At 39.9% G+C, this 16,858-nt stretch overlaps 1 protein-coding gene across 1 annotated transcript; it reads right to left on the bottom strand.

Moving 5' to 3' along the window:
• Positions 1–778: 778 nt before the first annotated feature.
• Positions 779–16,204, bottom strand: LOC308042669 (pancreatic lipase-related protein 2-like; the record flags this gene model as incomplete). The annotated part of the gene is made up of 13 exons (XM_080348255.1): positions 779–842; positions 1,729–1,896; positions 2,905–3,016; positions 3,302–3,431; positions 4,184–4,302; positions 5,424–5,546; positions 5,629–5,745; positions 6,365–6,473; positions 8,145–8,279; positions 9,706–9,831; positions 11,379–11,533; positions 12,338–12,386; positions 16,199–16,204. The coding sequence occupies 13 exons, from the start codon at positions 16,202–16,204 to the stop codon at positions 779–781; spliced, it is 1,413 nt and encodes a 470-aa protein (XP_080204381.1).
• Between the last annotated feature and the right edge of the window lie 654 nt (positions 16,205–16,858).

Raw genomic sequence — 16,858 nt, 5'->3', positions numbered from 1 at the left:
TTTAGGTGGCTCATTTGTGCCATGCTTTGCAGAGCTGTAGTGTTTGTTTTAATGTGAAATAGTTAATTCCAGGTTTTGCAAAGCCTGGAGTTATTCCAAGTCAGGGTTTCTCTCCAGGATTGTCGGCAGCCGCAGCAAAGGTATGTGTTTGAAATTATGCAATAGGCAGGTGCTATGATTTAGCCTTTTAGTTTGTTCTGAAGTGGGGAACACTTGAGGTTTGGCTTTGCCTGTTGTTTCTCTAATGTGCAGTGTACAAAGGGCTGTGCTGACCTCCTGAAGAAATACCCTGTTCTTGTCCTGTTCCTGCCTCATCCTACAGCATCTTCTGAGGGCAGTGCTCTTGTGTGGGCTTGGAAAGTTTTTAGCAATAGCCTAGGCTGTGGAAAAAAGGCTTTTGGGACCATTCCCAGCAATGTGTGGACATAATGTGCCACCTTGAGAATGTTTGACAGACAGAAAATTTGGCAAAGTATCTGTGTGGTGGGAAACGGTTCTTACCGGCTGTTCTTGAGGCACTGGTAGAGTAAGACTGTGTGGTGTTATAAATGGATGTTACCACATGTGATTTTTAAAATTGCTTCTATAGTTACAAGCACAATACATTTGGTTCAAACATGGAAAACATGGACAAGTGTGTTTGCAAATAATTGAAAAAATAAAGGAAGCAACAGGCAGTTTGAGTTTTGCTTTAATAACTTTGTGTACCAACATTCCCATGCACAGGATTGATGGTTTGCTCAGCTGCTGTGTACAGGACAGTTGTATTTGGTGACCTCTAGCAAGGTGTAAGTAACTGGGGAACTCCATATGTGACAGTCCCACGGCCACAGAAAGTTGACCTGGGAAGAAAAAGAAACCTTGAATCAAGATTTGTTTATTTTTTTTTCACCAAAGAAAAATGAAAGATTGTCAGCTGTCACCTTGGAGGTTGTTAATTCGATCCATAATCCCACTTAAGCCTTCCTAAAAGCCTGCTGTATAGAATATTAGCACCTGCATGTTAGCAGCAACAAGGTGAATTTCTGTTTCTTGGGGACCAGCTGTAAAATTTGAGTTTTAATACATGAATTCAAGTAAGCTTTAGATTCACAACTACAGAGCTCTAGGACCTCACCCTGAAAGGGATTTCACCATCTTCTCTAAATAATCCATAACAATGCCAAACTATAAGGAATTTTCTTTTCTAATAGCTAATCAATATTTCTGCTATTGTAAAATACATCAATTAAACCTTGACTTAAACCCAGTGGATATGTGGATTAGTTGGCTGTGATCCCTTCTAAATATTTTCTGCTGTTTTTGTGGAGTTAAGGCTGTGTGCATTGTTCCTGAATTATACTCTCCAAACTCAAAAATGACCCTACTTCTGGTTACAGTCTCACCCCAGTTATTCAGATTAGAATAGTTATTCCCTGGATCTTCTATACAATAGTCCTGGTAATGCATCTGGGAAGGAGACTTGCTTTATCTTGGTTTGTAGTTGTTTTGCTGTGGCATGGTACACACCCCGAATTATTTACTGTTGTATTCTTTTCCAGAGTTATTCCCTTCTTTGCATTCGAACATTTGTCCCAAGCATAATGTCTTGTCCTTGTAATTATGGCAATTTACATTGTTGATTGCAAACCGTACCTCCTATTTTCATGACCATTTTTTCAATCCTGTCTCCCAGAGTTTCTGCACTTGCTTTCCCATCCCTTCTGACCTATAAAAGGGTATACTTACGTATGTCCATCTTCTCCATGAATTATATTGACTGTTTCTGCTCCCAGCCTTGCCCAGAGCAGAGTATATACAGTTTTATTCCAGAAAAAATCCATCTTATTAGTATTTTTTGGGTTAACTTCAACATCAAGGTATTTTGTGTAAACTTGATCTTGAGAGAGGACTCCACTGCAAATAAAGTGAAGACATCAGTGCTAAATGTTTAGAGGTTACTGAGCTAAATCATGTTGTCCGCAGGTTTGGGGGTTTTCCCTTTGTTACAACAGAAATTTGCACATTAGCTGTGCTTTGCAAAAGCAGAGGACACTGGACCAGGACTCTGGGGTGTTCTCAATGGGGAGAGGGTGAAAAACTAGACTAAAACTTCAAGTGTGCCTGTGGCAGGAGACCACCAGGAGATAAGGGGGAGGCTGGGGCTGCCTCCAGTGCCCAAGGGTGTGGAGTTTTGCAAGTATCGCTGCCAGGAGAGCTCCAGGTGACGCTATTGAGAAGGATTTTACAGATGAGCTGGGAACTTCTATGGGGCTTTGGTTTGCCCATGCATGGAGGATGGTGGGAGAAGACATGGAAGCACTTGTTTCAGAGCAGGTACAGAAGACAGTGAGAGCTGCTACTTTCATAGTCAACTGGAGACAATGAGCTGAGAATGAAGCCCACTGGCCAGACCCTATAAATGTGCCGTTTATATAGTAGTGATGGCTTTTAATATATCCTAGGGAGGAAGACAAGTATCTACTTTGCAAATTTGATAAGCTCAGGCACAGGATTGCCTTGCATGAGATCATACAGCAAGTCATTGTCAGAACAGGGAGACTTGTCAGCATGTGGAGTATGTGACGTGTGTTGCTGTGCTAGTGTGCGAGCAGTTGTGCTAATGCAGATATTAAATGGGTAAGAGCTGTATGAAATACATGCATTCCAGAGGTGTATGTTTATTTTGTGAAGAGTAACTCAGAGAAACACAGAACTCATAAAAAGGAAGTTACTTTCATTTCCTTTTCATAAACATCCATCTCCCCTCATGGATCTTATCTATGTGATAACTTTTTTCATATCTGACATTAAGTGGAATGTCTGCAACAAAGAATAAGTGTTTGTACCACCTAAATATGTGGAAAACGTGTAGATTAAGGTTAGCAGCATTAAATGCTGTAGGGAAATATTAGTTTCTCTTACCTGGCAATTTCATATTCCTTTGTGTTGCCCTCTGTGTCATGGAAAGCTAGATATATGCTCCCCCTTGTTTTCTTGACACCAGACAGTTTGATAAATACTTTTTGTCTCCAAGCTGCATAAAGAAAAGCAAAATAAAACTAGATTGTCATTGGTATGAGAGATCAAAATATGCTAGTACACTGGAAAGTTTGTTTGTTTGTTTGTTTCCTAACTGGTATTCATTCATCTTAGCAAATGAAAGATGCGGTAAGCCTGAGTTTTGATAACAAATGTAGAATTTTTGGTCAGAGATGTTAGCCATTATTAATAGAAGCAATGGCAATGCATGGCTGTAAATCATGTAAAGGCAATCACTTTTCAAACATATGATTGACTACAACAAGCCTCCTTCACTTACTAGTAAAAGGTGGGTTTGCTGCTGTATTTAAAAAATACTTTTGGTTTACCATCTTCAATCTATCTGGGAATCTGTCGGCATAATACCCCATCATTGGACATCTCTCCTGGGAACATGGGAAGCAGTGTCCCTGGGGAAAATAAGATCATCAGTTAATGAGGAGAATTATTTTTCATCTTAGCTCCAACAAAATGAAGGCTCAAGATGTTGTCTTGATCTTGTTTCTGAGAACAGCTCCTGCACCCATACGTACCAAGCAGGTGTGGAATGAGCAGGTTTGATATCTATTTGGATGATGGCCTGAAACTCCCTAGTTCAAGTGTATTTTGGCTTGCGTCTAGGACAAAATGTAAGCCCATTTTACCCTCTGAGTGGAAGGGAACTTGCCTGTATCCACTTTGCAAGGCAATATGGAGGGGGAAAAAAGGAACATAATTCATCAGTGCATTTAATTAGGTGCTCAAATCAGTACCCAGTCTAAATTAAAGAAGAGTCAATGATTTTGGAGACTCCAAATGTCTCTTCAGCCAGGAATTAGTAGTGTAGATACATCTAACTTATGTGCTCTTTGCATAAAGATTTAGGCTGAGAATTTTATGAGGTGTGTGGTGGTGGGTGGTTGTTGTTGGGGTTTTTTGTTGTTGTTTTGGTTGGTTTTTCATCCTATTTGGTGATATTACCTGTGCTTCAGAATTGATTTTCCAGAGCAGAATAGCTGATGGAACCACTGTGCCTCACCATGTGCATCCTCCTACCAAACCACACCACGAGCGCCCAGCCACCAGCATCCAAGTGCTCTGTGCACATAGCAGGACCTACCATGAGTGTAGAGACTTGGATTATTTTCTTTAGAGCTCACAATTCCAGGGCTGATATACTTACTGCCTTAAAGAATTCGTATGATTCACAGAGATATCCAAGGTATCCGGTGGGATGGAGGATACTTTGACAATAAAACTCATGGCTGCGTGAGTGATGACACCCCCCAATGACTGTAGCGTCTGCTGGAAGAAAGTTTATGAGCATCTGTGAAATAACCTCCTGTTATCATATATAGGAGTTGTGCTTGCCTCACCATGGAAACGACTGAGGCATGGAACAGCAGTAAGGTCTTATAATAATTTTCCATCTGAATTTCCACATTTCTAGTTCCAGTAGAATTTACTGTTTTATTTGGAGAACCTTGTGTCAGTCACCCCAAGATTTAAGGTGAGATGGATAAATCTGCTATGGCATAATAGTTCCTTATAAGACAGCCATATGTATGTATATATAGGAGATGTCCTGGCAAGATGACGTTAATTACAGTTTTAAAAGGCTTAACAGAGCAAAGAGGATCCACCAGCCTTCTGCCAACCTCTCCAAAGCCTGCAAAGAGGGAGAAGTCTCAGGTGGAGAGGTGAGCCATATACTTTCCCTGGAAATACTGAGAGCTTTTGCCTAATTCATGCCTTAAAAGTGTCAGATGCTCTTTGCAGCATTGGCAGGAAAACAAAGGTGGTGGTGTCATGCAACATGTTTGGTCATGCAACATGTTTGGTCATGCAACATGTTTGGTCATGCAACATGTTTGGTCATGCAACATGTTTGGTCATGCAACATGTTTGGTCATGACACTGGCCTACCTCAGCCTAGAAAGCTTCCTGCTGGGGTTGTTGGGGTGTTAGATTTGCAGGCTCCCTGCCTTTTTGTGTTCTGCAGGTCCAGTTTCAAACTACAGAACAAAGCTTAGGCCTCTGATGAGGACAGGTTGAAAGAGTTGGGCTTGTTTAGCCTGGAGGAGGATCTAGGGAGACTTTATAACAAGCCACTTCCCAGTAGCCTTTGGGTACAGGAAGGCTGCTACAAGGGTATATAGTGATAGGACAAGGGGTAATGGCTTTAAACTGAAAGAGGGTAAATTTAGATGAGATATGAGGACGAGATCCTTCCCCATGAGGGTGGTGAGGCACTGCAACAGGGTGTTCTGATCCAACCTTTTATTGTGTCTTATTTTCTTTCTTATGAGTAAATAGGCAAACCCCAATTTTGTTTTGCTGTTGTCTCCCGAATGGACAGTTGCTTTCACAGTTCACTTCCAGGTTTGAACAAAGTACTATGTGTGTTGGAAATATATGTTTACCTGCAATGATAGCTTCCAATTCACTTGGTTTCATGTCTGGAATTAAATCAGTGCATCCAGGCATGAAAGTTCCTCCGTTTGGGTAAAAGTCCAGGTGACCACTGGTGTTATAGATTCCAAACCCTGAGGTGATACACATGATGATGTCAGTGTCTCAGTGACATACCCATCCCTGCAGATATTTTACTGACATGTGAACACATACCGAAGGCAGGAAAGTGAGCAGCATTACTGTGAATAACATCCACAAAATCTGCATCTGAAGGATCCAGTCTCACCTCAGGAGGAGTACCTTCAAAATAGGGCCCGGCAGGGTCTAAGCCTAAAAAACCCCACATTTATTGGTTGAGAGAGGGAGAGAAGTGTTGCACAGATTAATGTGTCTTTTGCCAAAGTAACAGCCGACATTCAATATTGCATGAGGCATGTTTAATAATAATGATGTGAATATTAAGCTAAACTGAAAAAATGTGCAATAATATGGTTTTGTGAGCCTTTCTGCAACCGTATTCCAACAGAAATAAAATATTTTCCAATAGACTATATAATGGCATCATATTACTATGAAGGAGGCATTTTATTACTTGTTAGCTTATTACTGGCCTGTAAAGCATTATGAATAGGAAAAACCTACGATTCTTGATAAGTTGCTTTGTCATTCTGTAGTGCTTGATGTAACCCAGTGAATGGCAGTAATGTTACAAACATACTAACTGTTTGTCCTTTCACTAAAGTCTTCCACAGAAGAGTTTTTAACCTAACTAGAGAAAGAAGATGTAATAATTACGCTTGTTTCTGAGAAGCATAAAGTTTACCTACTCTCATGCAAAGTGTCTGCAGCTCTGCCAATAACTTAATTCCAGTCTACAGACCAGTGTGTTGCAAGTTTCTTGCCTTTAGAAATGTGCTGTGTTATCTCTGTGCCTTGGTGAACAACCTACCTGTTATCCGTCTGATGCCTGGGATCCTTCTTCCCGCCTCTCCTGCAGCATGTGCTCCCAGACTGTGGCCAATTAGATGGATGTTGCCAAAGGAGTATCTGAACTCTTCCTGATCATTAAGGTGGTGATGGAGGGGACAAGAACACAGGCTTTAAACAGCAAGCAAAGAGGGTGTCTTACATTAATGGCCTTTGGGAACATCTGGACTGACTTCCTGCATAGTGAACAGGGTGAGAGTTCCTTGAGTTAATTATTGTTTAAATCACACTGAGACTTGATAGACCATGATCCAATCTAGAATTTAAATGTGATGATGGATTCACTGTTGTCGTGTTGGCATATGGTTACTGTATTCAGTTACCCTTGGTGACAAAATATGAACCTTCTTTATCAATTGGATCAAGCCCTAATTTCATATTTCATCGATATGATCTATTTTTTCTTTAATTACTCTTATGGAACCCTTTTAAATCCCATCTGTTCTCCATGTGTCTCTTAGAAAATGTGATTGTACCACTCAATAATACTTTCACTGACGAGCCTAGGTGGGATGACATTCATTCTCCTCTTTGCCAAGTGTCACCTGTACAAGACCTGCGCTGCTGAGATATCACACATTCCCACACAGGTGGGAATGGAATTTATTCGGCGTATGTCACTTGCATGCAGTCTATGTCCCAACCATGGTTTTGTTGGGTTTTGTAATGACCAAAGACAACCAGGATTGGTTGCTAATTGCTTGAGGTTTTTACACTGTTTTGTTTTGTAATGTGTTTTACTGCAGTACTTACATTTACAGCACAGCTTAACTTTTCCTTATGTCAAACTCCAAAAGTTTGCCAATTGAGGGAAAGAGCAGAAAGTCTAAGGATCATTTATACATTTTTGTAACAGAATAAAGAGAGACCTCGACTGCAAATGATGCAGTAACAGACACTCAATGGGAAACTGAACACATCTTCAAGTGATCCAAGATTTGTACACAGAAAGTACAAAAATAAATGTGTGAGGCTCAATATGAATCTCCTAAGTGGAAACAGGAGCTTGTATCCCAGCAGATTCTGGCAAAGTGGTTCTTTGGTATCTGAGCGCTTGTGAAGTTGGCACTTAGCTTTGGCTTTGAACTCTGTCTTGCAACACTTACAACGAACACCTACTGATCAGGATCAAGTTTGTAGCCAGGCAGGGTTCTGATTTTTCTGCAGTTCTAAGTATGTATGAGTCTTTCTGAAGTCAGTGGGAAAAGCTGATACTCAAACTTTGCAACCAAGTTCTATGCTACATGTGTAAATGTGAACACTTGCCTTGAGGAATATGAAGTTCACGACTTGAAGGCAACTGGGTAGTTCATCATGTCTGTACACAGCAAATATGACACTATCGAGTGAGCTTGCTCATCTCCGTGGTGCTAAACTGAGAGGCTAATTTAGTCCTAGCACATGTATGTAACTCTGGCACAACTCTGGAAAGCACTGAACTCATATGCCTTGCCTCATGTCCATTACTGTATCATCATAAGGAAATGTTGCCACCTACTGGTCTATAATGAGTTGGCACCTCTCTCCGACCACATTAGCTTAATTTGCGTCTTTTGTGGCTGTGAGAAGTCCTTACAGAGTTCACAATTAGTATAATTAACAGGGTCTCAACTGCATGTACTGCACAGCTCTTCCAGAAGCACTGGCTGACCATATTGGACAGGGTTCAAAACCAAAGCAACAGCGTTATAAACCCACTACATTCACTTAGTAACTATAGGTGGTAAAGCTGTGGTATTTACCTGTAAAATTTTTATGAAATAAGCAACCTCAGCCCCGATCACGCGGATGTTGTTCACTGCACTGACATAGTTGCCTTTTGCACCATCTTTCCAGTCAACAGCAATGCAGTTGGTATTTTCCACTTCTAGTAACACCTGATGTGGGAATACATAAAGCAAAGTAATTAAGGAAACAAAGTAGCCGAGATTCAACTTAAAGCAGAATAAGCATTAACAGATAATATAATAATGGAATTTTTCATTCTTTACTAAACAGGGCTCTTAAAACATGCATCTGCTTACAAAACAGAATGTAACAAGCCATTCATCCAAAAAGTATAAATTATAAAAGACAACAAAAATGTTTTTGTTTATATACATATTTGAAATAATTTAGAAAACGCACAGTAGTTTCTGTGTGCACTATGTGAGTTCCCTTGAGGGATGCTGGTAGTTTAACTGGTTAGCATAAGAAGCAGACTTAGTTGCCAGGTGCCTTTAGAACTCATAAAGTCACATCAGAATGGAAAGGTTGGATATAGCTGAAAGTTTCTATTTCATCAAAAAAACTAATGCATTGGTTACTTTGGTACTTGTCACAGTCTTGCAGAGATCAGTTTTAGCTTTCTGTGACTAAGGGTCACTCAAGGTTTGAGAAATAACAAGGAGTGGAAATGAAAATTAATCTATGATAAGCAGGTAAGTGACAAGGAAAACAGAAGCTTGAAGCAATAGTGTTGAATCCTGGACTCCCTTCTCTCCTGTAGGCACAATAACTTTGCACTGTGGAGAGGCAGATAGAATTGCTGTTTCTTTTCCGTGGAAAAAATTAGAAACCTAATATTCTAGATTAAGAGTTTTCATAGATGTATGAACAAAATAATGCTGCAAGTCTGTGACTGAGTATTCACTGGTGGCCTTTTTCTAGCTTGTCCTCTTCCCTGCCAGTGTGGAAGAAGCAGAAATATAGTAGATTTTGCTTCTCTATTAGAGTCAAGCCTGTTGCTGACACAGGATTGTTTTTTGTGGTAGTTTCCATGTTTCGTATTTGAAATCTTTTTTCACTGCGCTCTGTAATCAAATGAAAACGGTTCGTGGTTTTGTTGTTGTTTTGTTGTATTTATGGGTTGCTTTTATTTTTATTTTTTTTTTCTTTTTAGGACCTGAGTAGTGGTGAATCAGAGTACTATTTGTAGACTGAGGCTTGACTTTTACTACTCAGGAAAGATTATTGGCTGAAGGATGGTTCAGTTGCTCCTAATGGGAGAAACAGTGAACTGGTGTGTCTAATCAGATATTCTGATAGCAGTGTTGATGCTGGTATCATCTGCATTTGGTTTGTTGCTTTGATCTGATCTGCAGGGTTTGGGGGTGGAGACTCTCTAGAGAAGCATAATCTGAGAGATGACCAAGAAGCCTTGACTATGCTGCATCTTCCAGAGTGGGAACGTTTTGACCAACTCTTGATTGATATCTGTTGCTACCTAATGAAGTGTAAAATGGAAGGTGAACATTAGCGCCTAAAGGATACTGACAGGTTGTAGTTACAACTGCTGATGGAAACCAGAGGATACTCTCATACCAAGCACATCACTACCACCCAGCCTTTTTTTCCAGTGCTGCCAAATCCATGAATGATGAAAGAGGTATTTCTACGTGTGGAAAAATGTGAGTTCTTGATGGTTGAGGGGTTTATTGCTGAGATCACCTGTGTGGTTTGAAAAAAAAAAGAAAAGCTTTATTCATACTTTCAAACATTTTAAAAAAACTGAGCTAGGTTATTTGCTCTGTAGGAATCAAGGGGCTACTTTGAATGGACAAACTGTGATTTTTTTTTTTTGAAACCCAGGAACCCCTGTATCCCACCTTTCTCAGTTCTACTATGGTTTCCAACGAAGTGGTGCTCGTGTGGTTTCTGCAGCTCCTATCTATTTTGCTTAATGCAGCAAGACACCCCTCCCACCATCACATAGAATATGAAAGAACCTAAAAGGGCCACTGAGTTGCAGGATGCCTGCTGGCCTGAGCTGGATGAGTTCCTTCAGAGAACAGCCCATCAGCTCCACATCTACTGGTTCAGCTTCCCTTTTACTGACCTGACCTTTGGCTTCAATGTGTTACTCTGCATCTAAGCTTTTTTTTTTCTGGATATGTCATGTTTTAGTGCCTGTTTTTTTTTGTCATTAGCTACTCCAGCAAGGCTGAAAGAATTTCATGTAAGAACTGAGTACAGTAAGGGTGAAGCTGATCTTCACACATTGCTGTAAGATGCTTAATTATGTGTTTTCCTTATTCTCTGAGAACATCTGAATGTCTGGTTTGTTTTCAGACACATATAGGGTCTGTGACGCGAGCAAGGGAGTTCGGGTGCGGAAAGGCTATGCCCTGGATCACAGATACATTTAAGTTCAATGGCTGGGAAGTAGTGCAAGGTTTGTTTTGACTTGTACCAACAACAGAGGTGTTGAGTAACCTGCTGTTGGATGTATCTTGTGTGCTCACATGACCTTGCTCTGCAGATCATAAAAGGTTATTACATGTATAACCTTCTTAGAGAGCCTGAGTTGGATTCTCAGCGTGGCAATCAGGATTGCTGTAAAGCGATGATGCCTGTAATGGCAGTGATGGTATCGTAGCTCATGCCAGAGGAATCCTAAGCATCCCAGTACAGCTCAGGGGATGCTGGGTTTGGGAGCCTGAAAGGGACTTAGCAGCTTCATAAGCATTTGCTGAAGTGGTATGGACCCAGCTCCTGATCTTACAGGTTCCTTTGCATTACTCTCCTCAGTATTTCTGGGCGTAAGCAATTTGAGTAATTCTGTCTTATTTTCAGAGTGCAGAGAGACAAGTAAGAATGTCAAATCATTCAGATGTCAAGGTGGAATGTGGGTTTGGAAACTGCATAAAATCAATTTTCTTCACGTTCTTATTTTTGAAAGTCACAATACCTTCCTAGCTCAGCTTCCCTTTAAGATGGCAGTAATTGCTCTCCTATCTGAATACTCACAAGGCTATTTATTTGAACAAGTCTTCAGGTTTCCTCAGAGACCTAAACTGCATGCGAAAGGTAGTCTGCCATAACCCATACCCTTGCACAGGAAAATGCCAGGAAAGCTGTTGTGTCCTACAGTTCATTCACTTTCAACCGTACTGTTGAACCATCTTCTTATTCTGACTTGTTTGCCTGAGGTGGATTTTTTAACAAGACAAAAAACATTTGTAGATTTAGTTCTTGATTTTAAAAATAAACGTCACCTGTGAGTTATTTCCTGTTTCTCTGGTGTAGAGAGAGAAGCTGATGTTCATTTTTTCTGGTGGGTCAGGCAAACCTGTCAGATGTCTCCCTGGTACCCCAGACCAGGGTGGACCATCTGAAAAACAGCCAAGCCTGGCGTAGCAAACCTCTTCACCTAGAGTAGAAAAAACAACTTGTTTATGTGTCGGACTCTCTTGTTGTAGTCTCAAATACATCGTCAAGCATATTATGAAGAGCAGAAAAGTAAGGATTTCATTTTATGATTAATTTTGAAACTGAGATTCATTCTTATTTGCTTTATGGATATTGCCTGAAACAGGTAATAAAGGGGAGCTAAATAATTTGAGGATAAACCAGGTAAAGACTCAGACATTGTTTTGACACCATTTTATAGGGTTGCAAAGGGTTAATTCAATTTCTTTAAAAAAACCAAATGTTTTAAGTACTCGTTAGAATTGCTCCTGCATACTTCTTCCTCCAAAACATCGTGTCTCTGCCCATAGGAATGAAGGATATCTATGTGGTAACCTTGTACTGTGAGTTAAATGATAATTTATTTCAATATAGTAGCTTTTTCTAGATCAAACAGGTCTCTTGCTCACTTACACTCACCTTCCATGTTTTAGCACTGTCTGTTGGGTTAAGCACCCTGTTGCTGAGTGGTTTTTTGTATACAGTAGTCATGTAAAGGCAGCTTGTGCTTGATAGAAGTAGGACACATGACTGAATTCCTCTGTGATTTTTCAGGATAAACCTATGCCTCTTGTATTCTTAATAATAAAATTTTAACATGGGGGATCCTTTTAGCCTTAGTTCTATCCACAATAATAGACATTGTCATACAATAATGTGCAAATCATACCACAACTTCAATATAAAGAAAAATACCAACCATCATCTATGTATTATTTTGTCTGAATTTACCTTCTAGTGGTAATTCTTATAGGTATTGTCTCACCTGCTACTGTGCCAAGGAGATAAAGTACGATAATCCATATTCCAACCACCTAAAACAAATTGAGTATTACAGGTTAAGCATTTCATTTAGAGCCATTTGTCCTTTTTAAAAGAGCATAATACAAAGAGACACCAAGGGACCATAAGCCAGCAACATGCCCTTGCAGCAGAGGCAGCCGGCAGCATCCTGGACTACATTGGGAGGAGTGTTGCGGCAGGACGAGGGAGCTGAACCTTCCCCTCAGCTCAGTTTTGCTGTTCATCATGTTTCTTGCACAGCTAATACTGCATGAAGGTGGCTGAGGGAGTGAATTTGATCGTGAGGTCCTGACTTTTGCCAGTATGAGGAGGCAGGCATGAAGTCTTGTGCAACAAAGACAACGATACCTGTAACGTGGTAAAGCCTGCACGCTTGACAGAAACTTCAGGCTGTTTGTGCTGCTTTTGCTCAGGGCTCTTCGCATTTCTGTACCTTCTTATCCCTGACTTTTATTTAGATTCCTTTCCTCATTTGGCTTTTCCATGGAAGGGATTCCACGTATTTCACTGTTCTCCTCATTTGCCTCATTCGCTGCTCTCAATCTCCTCCTCTTCTAGGTGTTACGGCATCTGCCTCCCATTTTCCACATACTGCTTTTCATGTAAAGCAAACTTTTCAACCTGTCACCCCTGGCCACTGAGATAGCTTATTAGAAGTAGTTAAGAAAAAAAGTGTTAAGTTTAGTAGGTATGATTTTGCTTTGTGGGAAGCTGTCTCCAAGGGATATTTTTAGAGCTTTCATGATGTGAGAAATCTAGAAAGCCAACGCTTCAAAGGTCATGGATGCTACCAAATGCTCTTAGAAACAAAAAAAAACCAAACCAAAACAAAAAAACATTTGAGAGTTTCAAAGAATTTGTCCTTGAAGGTTGCATGTCAAATGATAGACATGAGCGGCATATGTGATCCATGTATATGCTTTTTTTGATGGAAGTTTGATTACTTGGCTGTAATGATGTGATTTCCTAACCAAGCCAAATGGGATAGGTCAGAATGCAGAGAGCGTCTCTGAGCACTCTCTAATCAGCTCTGAGGTTCCTGTGTGGTAATAGCTCATTATTTATGTGGTAGGGTAGAGGAGCAAGGCTGAATATCTGAGCAGTGAGCTGGAGTTGCAAAGTGCAGAGCTGCGAGCAATTGCGAAATTTCCTTGGAAATACAATTCTATTTCCAGTTCTAATATATCCATTGCTAAAGTCAATACAGAAGAAAACTAGTTGCTCAGGGGAAGTGGAGAGGAAGTCTGGAAAAGGATCAGGATTTATTCTAAGCAGCTGGTGACAGATGAGAACTGAGAAGTCCTGTTAGCCAAGAGGAGCACCTCTGTTCAGCTGGAATATCTGTCAAGAAATACCCATCATCATGATGAGAACCTGATGACAGTGTGGGAAAATCTCAGATGATGTCGCTCACCAATGGAATTGGAGAGCTCAGAGGGATTTGTTGATGTTTAATGGAGAGCTCTCATACTCAGGAGTTGTATAGTCCATGTTGGGAATATTACAGCAGGAAGGACACTATCATTTCTTTTCAGACCCAAAATCTGAATGGCAGCTAATGAGTAATGAGTTCAGAAAATGTGGGAGGTTGTTGCCAAATAAGTGATCAGTAGTTTCCTTTCAGAGCTTCTTCCTTTGAAGGCATAAAATAGAAATGAATGTGTAGCTAGGTAAGCCATGAAAAAATAGAAATTAATGTGTAGCTAGGTAAGCCATAAAAAATACAGATTTGTGTGTGTGTGTAATGTTGATTCATCCTGTTATTAAGAGTTGTAGTTTGGGTAGGAGACAATTTTTTAGTGGGTAGGTTTTCTATATTGGTCTATGTTCGCTTAATGACAAAGATTGCAAATAGATTAATTATGTATTTGTAAAAAGAGTTGAGGCAGCATGCTATTTGATGGGGGAAAATTCTTTCACTGGGCATTTGAGAGGCTTAGTGCTGAGCAAGAGAAACTGGAATGACTTGTTTGTGAATGTGATCTCAGCCCTGCCAGTATTGCGGGCAGGACAGCTGCTAAATGCTGAGCTCAGTAGTTATACTCAATGGACGAAGGGCATGCACTTCTGAAGCAAAGCCAGCACTAAATATTTCTAAATTGCTGTGCAGCTTAGGGGGGGGAAAAAATACATTAGGATGTCAGTCTAACAATATCTGCAATTTTATTTTTAAAACCTACACTGGAGCGGTATTTGTCCTTTACCATAAGCCATCAAGTAACCTTCTGGACTCTTGCTCAGTCTGTGATACATGGGCCACTAGTGAATGGTTTGTGAGTTACGAGAAAATCTGCGTAAGGACTGTCAGCAGAGCATTTCTAAGTCTCACACATGTACCCCTACACCCTGCTCAGGACATGCACACAAACATGCACTCACAGTCTATTCAAGAGGAGCAAGCCCAGATCTCAGGGTTTTTAACTATTAGCATTTTTAACCTAATAACCTCACTGCAGTAAACAGTTTAATTTTTTTTTAACGTAAACCCAGATATGTTATTTATGTAATTTTTAAGAATTTTACCCACCATTCTTTTATCACCCTTCTTATAACTTTCTCTGGTGAGCAGTAACAGGATACAAAACAGCCACTGTTTTCCTTAATGAAGATGGGGTAGCTTTATGCTGAAAAAAAAATAATAGAGAAGAGATTAAAAACCAACAGGCCAACTTGCTAAAGTGAAAGAAACTGGAAGCATATGAGAGGATGCAAAAGGGTAATATTGGTAACTGGGAACTGATAGCTAGAAGTCACACAGATTTCATAAGGAAAACACAATCCCACCATGTACGTAATAGCCAGTAGAATTAAGACATGAATTAAGAAGGAATATTACATGCATGGGAGAACTAAAAAAACGCAATGGTTTTGGTCCATTACTACATGAAGTGGAGCAAAAGGCAATGACGCAGCTGAAGTGAAACATTTACACTTTTTGTTTCTGCATTTACCAAAACAAGCTTATGTTGTTCACATCAGAAAAAAATTCATGTTGATTCTTTGTTGGGACAATAATTCTAGATCTGCTGTAGAATAGCTGCTGGAACTACATATCTTAAAATCATTGGACTTTGGTATCTTATAGGTGAGATCCTTAAAAAAAACCCCACAACTATTAAAAAAAACTATTGCAATCTTTTTGTTATTGATTAGTAAGGAAATTCCAGAGATGCAGTTGAAGAAAACTGATGTGCTAACAGGTAAGAAAAAAAAGAAGGATGAGTCACCTGAGGAATTTCAGACCCGTGGAGTTTCAGTCCAGTGTCAGCCTGAGGCAGAATAATGAAACTCTCCCCAGGGTACTCAGTCATGAAAGGAAAATTGTGGAAAAACTGTTAAAAGATTAAGTTGTGTAATTGAATTTAGTTACACGATGTGACAAACTAGCATGACGCTCTTATAAGATCAACATTGCAAGTCTCATCGTACTCCTATTTGATAAGATCTGCTCTATTACTTGATAGTTTAGTTAAGAAATTAAAATTATGTACGTGCACTATTGCAACAGTTAAATAGATTAAAAATTTTATGCATGGATTAAGTAGATTAAAAATTGAGTAATTATTTCATCTCAGACTATAACGGCAAAGAACTAGAAGGCAACTCCTGGATTTACGAATACAGGTCTTGCTACTGTGCATCATATCATGATCGAACTCTGATTGTGTTTCTTTCAGCTTTTTTTGACCCTATAGTTACTCACTACTCATAGTGGATCATCACTGATTAGGGTTTCAGAGGAATCAGTTCCTGGTATCACGCTGCGTGCCAGCTTGCAACACTGGTATTGCTTGCTGGCAATGAGCACATACTGAAAAAATACCGACATTTAGACTAAGAGATTAGTAAATACAAAGTACAGGTCATAAATGTTAGATTTCTTTCCCAAGCAATAAGAAATAAATGCTGTCACACTGCATATCCTGCCTACAGAATGGAGGTGAACATCTGAGGAAGCAATAACTGAAAAGGCCTTTGAAGGCTTGCTAATGTATTATGAGTGATTTCTGAAGTGTCAAGGAACTTGTTAGTCTTTGTTTCCACATATCAAGATGGAAGAATAGTATTTTCAGTATATATAGCATGCAATATATAGATGGGGGTATTATTTAAAGACTATGGAGGTTTCATTGGTGCTACATGCACAGTTGAAGGAGGATACTGAGGAAATGGAGAAGGTGATTCTTGGATCATCATAAGGATGGAGAAGAGGGAGTGAAGACAAAGAAGTGAAGAGAGGACTTTTTAGCATTGTAGTATGAAGTAAATACAGAGTGTTTCAAAAAGATGGACCAAATTGTGTTCTGCAATTGGTTTGAAACTGGGTCCATCTTTTTGAAACACTCTGTGTAACTGAGACCAGAAGAGGACAAGTGATACTTTAAAGGGTAATGGTAGAACAAGAACTGGCCTTGAAAAAACTGAAGTCTAGTGTGTTGTCCTGAAATAGCTGTCCAGCTGGAGTCACAGGACAAAAAACACC

The sequence above is a fragment of the Nesoenas mayeri genome, assembly GCF_963082525.1.
Source record: "Nesoenas mayeri genome assembly, chromosome: 7".
In the NCBI taxonomy this organism is placed as follows: Eukaryota; Metazoa; Chordata; class Aves; order Columbiformes; family Columbidae; genus Nesoenas; species Nesoenas mayeri.
This window is presented reverse-complemented; position numbering and strand designations above follow the sequence as displayed.